Consider the following 9,830-nt stretch of genomic DNA (forward strand, 5'->3'; position numbering starts at 1 on the left):
TCCCCTTGGGTCTTTAATTCTGTATCCACTGAAGGAAGTTTCATCCTCAAGGCTCTGATATCACAAATTCAAAACCGAACATCTAAGTTTGCAGAACAAACTGTGGAGAAAGTCGGTTAGCTTATCTTTCTCTAACTTCCCTCTCCCTGTACTCTGAATCAACTGTGCACCGTGGTCTAGGCCTGAGGTGCCCTCAACACATCCCTAGCCTAGTTGAAATGGACCAAGTTGGGGCCAGGAGGCTAGGCCTTTGTCTTTCAACCTCCTGGGAGTGATAGCGAGGGACTCCAACATTGACCACCTCATTCAATTCTAAACATCTCCTTTAATCTGCTAATGTGATTTATAATACTAATTGATTTTTTAATGTTGAACTCATTTTGCATTCCTGAGATAAACCCAACCCGTTAATAAGGAATTATTCCTTGTATACATTGCTCGATTCAGGACCTTAATATTTTATAGAGAATTTCTACATTTATACTCATGAGTGACATTGGCCTATAAATTTCTTTTCTTGTACCATCCTTATCAAATTTAGGATCAAGGTTATACTAGCCTCTTTTTCAATATTCTGGAAGAATATGCGTAAAACTGGAGTTATTTATTCCCTCAGTGCTTGGTAGAACTCATCAAGGAAACCAGCTAGGCCCAGAGTTTTCTTTGCGTGAAAATCTTTATTAATTAAATGTCTTTAATGATTATAGACTATTTTGATTTTCTATTCCTTATAGAATCGATTTTGGTAATTGATACTAGGTAATTTCAAACATTTGAATTACAAAAATAGCTGATATCTGGAATGTTGACCCTGAGGTAAATGAACTCTGCAAGAAACTAAGTGCCTGTGAATCATCAGAAATGACAGTTCACAGGTGTAGTATATGTTACAATTTATAAGATCACTGCCCATATATTACCTCATCTGAAGATCAGGTCTGGGTGGTGGCTTTTGTTACTTTTGGTGTCTGATTATTTGCAGAGAGATGGATAACTTCCTATTTGGCAAAGTCAGGTGATTTAGATCAACAACCTATTGCTGGCCACGCTAAGAAATGTTGGGGAGGCCTATACAACTATATTGAATTCACTTCATTCCTGGGAGTCCCTTGTCATTAACAAGAGGAAGCAGCCACAAAGTGCCTTGGGGGTGTCTACGTAGTAGGGTTTGGGGGGTGCTCTTAGCTCATGTAAACCTTCCCCAAGGCCACGCTGGGAGTGGAAAGTCTGGGGGCTGGCATGTTTACTAACATGGGTTCCACAGGCCACGTGGCTTGGGACGCAGTGGACAGCACGGGGGGAAACATGTGCACTCACCAGGGCTTCAAAGTCCTTGCAGTCGCGACGGACATAGAACGCGGGAAAGGGCCGCAGCACCGAGTCGCGCTTGTAGCTCTGCAGGGCCGAAGCGAAGAGGCTGCACCGGAGGTCCGCGGCCAGTGCGTCGCGGCCCACCGCCTCCCTGACTGCCGCCCTGCCTGCAGGCTGCATCCTGGGTGGCGGCGCGCTGCCGCCCGAGACGCGGCGGTTCAGGGGCTAGGGCTGTCTGCGGTCAGCGTGGGGCTCGGCCGGGGGACAAAGGGCCAGAGGGAACCGGGGTTCCTAGGCCTGGGGTCGAACTAGGCAGAGGGATGAGATGACAGGGGTGAGAAAGTGCTGACGAGTGCCTTTGGCGGGCGTCCCGGCCGGGGCGCTCGGTTCCCCGGGAGCCGGGATGGTAGAGAGGGACAGGGCCCGGAGCGCCGGTCACTGTGGGGGTTGGGCCTGGTGATAATGGGGCCACGGGTGTAGGGGGAGCCCCAGGCCTGAGGGAGGGGCTATGACATAGGATGAAACGACAACAGCAGGAACGTGCTGATGCGTGTCCTCTGCAGGGGCCTGGGGCAGGAGGCACCCCTAAGGGGGACCGCGGACAGGGTCCACTCCCCACGCCGCGCCAGGCTGCGGCGCCGCCCGTGCCTTCCTGCCCCGCCTCTGGCCCGGCGCCGCCGAAGCCCCAGCGCTCTCCCGACTGCCCCCCGCGCCGCCTGCGTTCCAGCAGCGGTGCACGTCTGCTTGCCGTGCCCTGCCCGCCGGAGAGATTCCCGCGCCTCGCGCGCGCCGGGCCTACCTCCCCTCCCGGCGCCGCGCTCCCGACGCTGCTCCACGCTCCGCCCAGCCAAGCCAACGGCCCGCCCCTTCCCGCGCCCTCCCAGTCCTGGGTGCAGGGTGTGCCCGCCCATCTGGACTCGAGTAGTCCCCAGCAGCTAGGTGTGCGGCCGGGGCGGAGCCGCCCACGCCATTGCGTGCCATTCTCAGCGAAGCCTCGCGTAGAAACTGACCTAGGCGCCCTTCTGACCCGCCCTTGGACTTGCCTTTGTCCCAGCTCCAGGGGTTAAGACTGCTTATCTCGCCTGAGGAGAATCGGTACTACCTACTGCCTCCTCTTGAACCGTTTCCTTCCAAAACTGGCTGCGCAGAAGGAACCATTTAACACCCTGGGAAACTGAGTCTCAGAGTGCTGTAATGCTGGCCCACGGTCCCACAGCCGGACCTAGTAAATCTAGGATTCATACTCATATCTGAAAACCGAAAGACCTTCCCTCTGCCTTTCAGCCTCCAGAATTCTCTGCATTGCCTAAGTTTCTGGCTTCTCAGAGGAGGCCTGCCAAGATCCTCCTTTGGAGCCCTCTGTGAAAGGGAGCCTGGGGAGGCAAATAACGGGGATGGGCAGAAGGAAGATTGACCTAATAGCTGGAAGGATGGAGTAGACTCCCATCCCCTCTCCCAACTCACAACCCCATTAGAGAATTAGAGACCATTGGGCCTCATGGTCACATGGAAATCTAATCACAGGCTATTGTTAATTCCTAGACCAAGAAGCCCCTCAGTACCCTACCCACACCTCCACATCCCAACATCCTCTGAGGGAGGAACTTCCCCTACTTCCGAATCCACGTTGAGCTGGGCCTCAGGCACAGAGGAAAGGTGGTCCATGATTGCATGTATGACTTTGGGAGGAAGAGCAAGACTGGGCCCCCAGACACCACAAGGCTTCCCAGGCCAGGCAGTGAATGCTGGCTGCTCCCAGGAGTCCATGTGAGACCTCAGGTTGCTTTGAGACCTGGACTAGCCCAGGAGAACTAAAAAGACTAAAAAGTGTCTGAGAGCCTTATGGCCTCAGACAAGGTCCTGGGGGGCCTCTTGGGACCCAGGAGCTCTAACATGGCTGCTGAAGCTCAGGCCCAGAAAGGCAGAGCTTGTAGCAATGGGGCAGACCTGGGAACCATCCCTTATTCCACCTCTTCTTCACTGTGGGCCCTTAGACAAAGCCTCATTCTTGGCCTCAAGCATTGTTTGTTGGATGAATACATGAAAGTTGCTCTTCTGAAGCATACTAACAATAACATGTTGATGATAAGGACAACTAGGTGTGGGGATATGGGAACTCTGCTCTATCTTCATAATTTTTCTATAAATTGAAAACTTTTCTAAAAAATAAAATCTATTTTAAATACATTATTGCCAAATTGAGTTTAGGCTATGAATGTAGGGATGGCTTATCATAGAAAATCTATTAATGTAATTTTCCACATTATTAAAGAAAAAACAAAACAAAACTTCAGCTCCAAAATGGAGTCATTTGTGCTAAAAGCCTGTGATACCAAACCTGGATTTAATACTTAATCTAATTGTAGTTTCAGCCTTTTCTAGGAGCGGGATTTTAAATGAATCAGTTGGAATTTCTTAATCCACATTAGTGAGGCAATTTGCCTGATAAGACCCCTACTTTCTCCTAAGGGAAGGTGTCCTTGCCTGAAATAATCCACTTTTAACTTCTTAGTCCCACTTTCTTTCTGCCTGTAAAAACCTTCCATTTTGTACAGCCACTAGAATGCCCTTATAGTTGCTAGAAGGGATGCTGTCCAATTCATGAATCACTTAATAAGGCCTATTAGATCTTCAGATTTACTCTGTTGAATTTTTTTTAACAGCACTAATAGATTAAAAGGGAAAATTTATGGTTACCTCAATATCCACCTATACTATTCAAAAAAAAATCAAAGCAAATTAGAAATATATAGAATGGAACTATAATAGCGTAATCAAGAGTTTCTACCAGAAATCTTTTGAGGCCCAGTGCAAAATGAAGATGCAGGACCTTTGTTCAAAAATTATTAAGAATCTCATGAAAGCAATAGCAGAGTTTTATGAACAAAGAACCCAATGCAACTGCACAGACAGCTTACCCATGAAGCCCACCGTGACTACAACAAATTTCACACTTAATGGTGGTCTAATGAAAGCTATGACCAGAATAAGAAAAACATACCCACTAATCATCACTTCAGTTCAATGCCTCTGTCAGAGTGCCCAACCAGTTAAGTAAAACAAGAAAAAAGAAATAATAAAAAATATAGGGTTTATAAGGAAAAAACTAAGTTATCACTTTCAGATGATATGCTGTCTACATATAACATCCAATAGAATCTATAGACCATCTATTAGAACTAGAGTTTAAGATTGCTGAATGCCACCCAGCAATCCCTCTCTTGGGTATCTACCACAAAAATCTGAAAACATTTATCTGTAAAGATATATGTGCTCCGATGTTCACTGCAGCTTTATTTATGGTGGCCAAGGTATGGAAACAGCTATTAATAAAATGTCTTTCGACAGATGATTGGATAAAGAAGTTGTGGTATACACAATGGAATACTATTCTGCCATAAGAAAAGATGAAATAGTGGCATTTGCAACAATATGGATGGATCTTGAGATTATAATGCTAAGCGAAATAAGTCAGAGAGAAAAAGTAGAGAACCATATGATTTCACTGATATGTGGTATATAAAACTGAAACCAACAAAAGAACAAGAAAAACAAATGAAGAAACAGAACTCATAGACACAGACAATAGTTTAATGGTTACCAGAGAGTAAGGAGGGTGGGGGGTAGTAAATGAGGGTAAAGGGGATCAAATATATGGTGATGGAAAGAGAACTGACTCTGGATAATGAACACTCAATGTGATATATAGATGATGTATTACAGAATTGTACACCTTAAATTTATGTAACTTTGTGAACAACTGTCACCCCAATAAACTTTAATTAAAAAAAAAAAGATTGCTGAGTGGAAGAGCAATAAATAAAACTCAACTGCATTACCATATACCAGCAATAAACAACTATAAATTGTAATTTAAAAAATCTATACTAGCCACAAAAAACTACATGATATTAAATGTAAATCTAACCAAAAAATCCTTATGGTCAAATTATAAAACTATATTGAAAGACACAAAAGCAGACCATGAAGGGGAAGATTTGCAATGTTCATGAATATGATATATGATAATATGAATATAATGAAAGAGTAATAAGATAAAACCTTGATGCCACCTTCCCAGCTTAAGAAAAAGCATATTGCCAACACCTTTGAACTCCCTCTGTGGGCCTTTCTCCAATTATACCCCTCACTCCCCACTGTGGGTAACCACTATCCTGAATTTTGTACTAACTCATGACCTGCCCTCGCCCCAATTATCAAAAAAGTCCTTTATTTAAAAGAAATCATACTCAAAGTTCCAATGTATGAATAGATAAAAGCAAAATGTCTCTAGTTGACTAGGACGGAGTTTAGATCCCAGGCAGCCAAGCCTCTCCTTTGCCCCTTAAAGGTGGCACCAGAGCCAGGTTTAAATACTAAAACATTTCCGGAGTCTAAAGGGTGATTATTCAGAACTCATTTGCATACCCATAACACCCTGCAAACAGAACAATTGTTTTCAAGTAAACAAAATGTTTTTCTTACTCAACTTTTCTAAGTATGAAAATGTTATATTCAGAATTCCTTGGATAAACTTCTGCAGGCAGTAACTCTTGGGATAAATAGCCACCATCAGTGTACCAGGAGTTACGGTTTCCTGAAAAATTAATCACAGCGTCTGCATTTCATACTCCGGTTTCTCTTCAGATCGCATAAATCTTTCGCCTTTTACTAAAGATTTCCGTGGGGAGAAACAATTGAGTCTTAACTCAATTTTTTGAGGCTTTGTTTTAACAAAGCTAATTATGCTGTTTAAAATAAGAGAAACTAGTAAAAGTTTATTGTATTAGTATGCCCTATGTTGCTTCAGCTGCTAAAATACTGCTTTGTAGGTGTGGTATTATCTTTTTCCTGGTGAACAGTATTCACTCTTGTGCAGTTTGCTGTTTTTTTATTAGTATGCAATCTCCACGCTGTTTATATCCACATCCACACGTTTTGCTCTCCTTAATACTTTGCTCGTTTTCATTTGTGGCACTGTCCAATAAAAACAATTTGAGATATGGAGAGCATTTTTAACTTTATAGGAGAAAACTTTAAAATAAGAGCAACAGATAAAATAATGTAACCTAATATATCCAAAAGTGTCACAATCCCTAGATGTAATTAATATAAATAATTACTGGAATGTTTTACAAAATCCCCACTCCCCTTACCCCCCCCCATACTTCAGGCTTTGCTTTGGTAGAGCTAAACTTATTTAAATAAAAAATTTAATGCACTTTCCAGCTCTTTCCTTTCTATGAGCCATTATTTGTTGGAGTCAGTGCTCTGTTTTAGTTTATTTTCTTTGCCTAGTTCGATTCTTTAGCGTTTGATGCTACTTATTTTGGGAAAAGTTTGTAACTTGTCTGCCCTAAAGGGTTCTGAACAAGCAGTGCACTTACCAAACTCCTCTGGGTAACCAGGCTCCAAGACTGTCAGGACACTCAACCTTACCCCTTCCTCACTGCAACTCCTTCTCTAACCCATTGAGCCAGACTCCAACCTGACTTTCTGTGATAATCATTTTCTTGCTTTTCTTTCTTTTGTCTCCCTTCCTTCTTCAGAGAATTTAATAGGAGGGCCACTGTATTAGTCAGGGCTCTCCAGAGAAACAGAACCAATAGGTTATATATAAATATATAGAAAGATTTATTATGAAGGATTGGATCATGCAATTATAGAGGCTGAGAGGTCCCATGATCTTGCTGTCTTCAAGCTGGAGGCCCACAAAAGCCACTGGTGTAGTTCCAAGTCCAAACTGGAAAACCTGAGAACTGGGGGAGCCAATGGTGTAAGTCTGGATCCAAGGCTCAAAAACCCAGATTGCTGAAGTCCTAGGACAGGAGATGAATGTCCCAGCTCACACAGAAAGAGTAAATTTGCTTTTTTCTGCCTTTTTGTTCTATTTGGTTCCCCCAAAGGATTGATGATACCCACCACATTGGTTAGGGTGATCTTCACTCACTCTACTGATTCAAATGCTAATTTCTTCAGAAATACCCTCACAGACCCACCTAGAAATAATGTTTTACCAGCTTTCTGGGGATCCCTTAACCCTGGCAAGCTGACACATAAAGTTAATCATCAGAACCACCTTCATCTCTGAGTTTCATCCTCTCTGGGTGGGAAACCACTCTATGTGCTCTCTTGACCATTCATGGATCCAGAGCACCCTGGACTGCTTTTGCTCAGACCTGCAGGCTCAGCTTGTTTGTCTCTCCTTGGACAATAACTCCTGCCCACTGGTTCTTTCTTGGGTTGATTTCCTCCAAAGCTGACAGCCAGGATAAAAGAATTTATTTAAACCCCTGGGAAATGGATGCTCAGAGTGGTACAGGTCACAAGGTCAGGAGGGTAGACCTGGGATTGCCATCCATGCTGCCCTTCAGCCCCAGGAATCTTCACATTGCTTTAAGATTTTGCTCTCAGATAATCTCAAGATTTTCCTTTATGGTCCTCTGAAATGGGATGGGGGTGGGGCTAGGGATGAGGGATGCTGTGGCCTAATTTCAGAAGAAAAGGGACTAGAGTCCCATCTCCTCTCCCTGGTGAGAGAAAACCCAACAGTCCAGTCCCTTGGTCAAGTAGAAAATCAACCCCAGGACATTGCTGAATCCCTAGCTCTGCGCTATCCCATATGGTAGCCACTAGCCATGTTGGCTAATTTAAAAATTCAGTTCCTCAGATGGCACTAGTCGCATTTCAAGTGCTCAGTAGTCACATGTGAGTAGTGGCTGCCATTTTGAACAGCACAGAACACAATCATTTCCATCATTGCTACCCTATGCCAAAAAGCTCCCAACATCCATACCCAAGGAAGGAATTGCTGAACCATCTAAATTCCAGAGGGAGACTGAGTTTGATTCCACCATAAAGGAAAGGTGGCTGGGTGAGCACTTGACTTTGAGACACCTATGTAGGACTCCTTTCCTGCCTCTCTTTCACTGATTGCCCTTCTCCCACTTCACAAAAAGGTTTTCCTTTCGTCCACCCTAAACCTCACCCTGAAGGCCTCCCAACAAATGTCATTTTAAAATAGATGTATCTATTTTGAAGAAGTGTTGTCTGGATAACAAATTCTTTTGTAAATTTAAAGATTTTCAAATCGTTTCTTTCAACAGAATTTAAGAAGGACTTAATCCAGTTGTCATCTGATCATTCATTATATGGTAGTGAGTGACATTGTTGAAACTCCTTCCATCTACTGATTTATGGAAACAAGGTTTCTAAGATTACAGCTAGAAAAATGAAAAAAAAAAAAAAAAGCATTGGAACTAAACCCTGTCTCCTCCAGCAGAAATATGCATCCATCCAAATAAGAGACGAAGTTCCAATAAAATGACACTTTTATGTCTAATAATTATCAAAATTTGTAATATATGTATAGTGGATTGATAAAGCATGTACTGCTAATAATTGTAATGATGTCCGTCCAGAAGAAAAACATTAATGCATAGAATTTTAAGTTCAAAGAATGCAAGAAAAGTTTTAAAATTGAATGCATTTATTTTGTCATCAAAAATATGATTGGGTAATCAATAAAACATTCAGATATAAAATATATTTGTATTCATTTCTTGGGTAAACCAAGTGGAAAAACAAGTTCAAGAACAAAGAGGAATTATATAAAAAAATTAAAATTAAAAAATTATGATAAGTATCAACTCTTGGGTATTTATTTACCTTCCATTGCTCACATTTAAAAGTGATATAACAGCTTAGAGTATGAATATTTACAATGCACAGAATATTCATCCTTTGCTTCTATTTAAACATATGATATCAGTGCCTTAGCCCCTAGGTGTACCTATTATTATAGGGCAGGAGCTTTGCATCTCCATGGGTCTCTAACTTTACATTACATTGTGAATGTAGCAACCTTGCAAAAGAGTATCAAAACAAATGTTTGCATGAATGAACCCCACAAACATTAGGCTAAGTGAAAGAGGTCAGTCACAAAAGGCTATGGTTGTCTGCTTCCATTTAAGTTGGCCAACCAACTGCTGATGGAAAATATTTGGAAAAAATGTTACATTGTTGCTGTTGTATACTACATCGTTAGGCCTACAATGGTTTCATCCATACTGCACATGTACTGTGCAGACTTTTTTCTTGTCTTTATTCGCTAAACAATCAGTGTAACAATTATTTACATAGCATTTACATTGTATTAGGTATTATAAGTAATCTAGATATGACTTAAAGTATAAGGGATAATGTTCGTAGGTTATATGCAAATACATACTATGCCATTTTATATAAGGGACTTGAGTATCCAGGGATTTTGGTATCCACAGGGTCCTGGAACCAATCTTCTGCAGATTCTGGTAGTGACTGTATATGAATGTTCAGAATAGGCTCTTTAGAGACAGAAAGTAGATTAGTGGTTGGCAGGGTATGGGGTGAGGCGGTAGGGAGTAACTGCTAATAAGTTCATAGTTTCTTTTTGATGTGACAAAATGTAAAATTAGATTGTAGTGATGATTGTACAACTCTGAATATATTAAGAACCATTGAATTACACACTTTAAGTG

At 42.3% G+C, this 9,830-nt stretch overlaps 1 protein-coding gene across 6 annotated transcripts in view; it reads right to left on the reverse strand.

Annotated features, from left to right (window-relative positions):
* The window catches only part of PARP16 (poly(ADP-ribose) polymerase family member 16), a 36,733-nt gene extending 34,544 nt beyond the window's left edge, over positions 1 to 2,189 (reverse strand). For 5 of the 6 annotated variants that reach the window (XM_019647357.1, XM_019647358.1, XM_019647359.1 and 2 more), the window contains exon 1: positions 1,318 to 2,104. In XM_019647357.1, coding sequence (XP_019502902.1) covers positions 1,318 to 1,491 — 174 coding nt within the window. In that variant the 5' untranslated portion in view covers positions 1,492 to 2,104. The other variant, XM_019647354.1, reaches the window with a different exon arrangement.
* Between the last annotated feature and the right edge of the window lie 7,641 nt (positions 2,190 to 9,830).

The sequence above is a fragment of the Hipposideros armiger genome, unplaced genomic scaffold, assembly GCF_001890085.2.
Source record: "Hipposideros armiger isolate ML-2016 unplaced genomic scaffold, ASM189008v1 scaffold_110, whole genome shotgun sequence".
Lineage (NCBI taxonomy): Eukaryota > Metazoa > Chordata > Mammalia > Chiroptera > Hipposideridae > Hipposideros > Hipposideros armiger.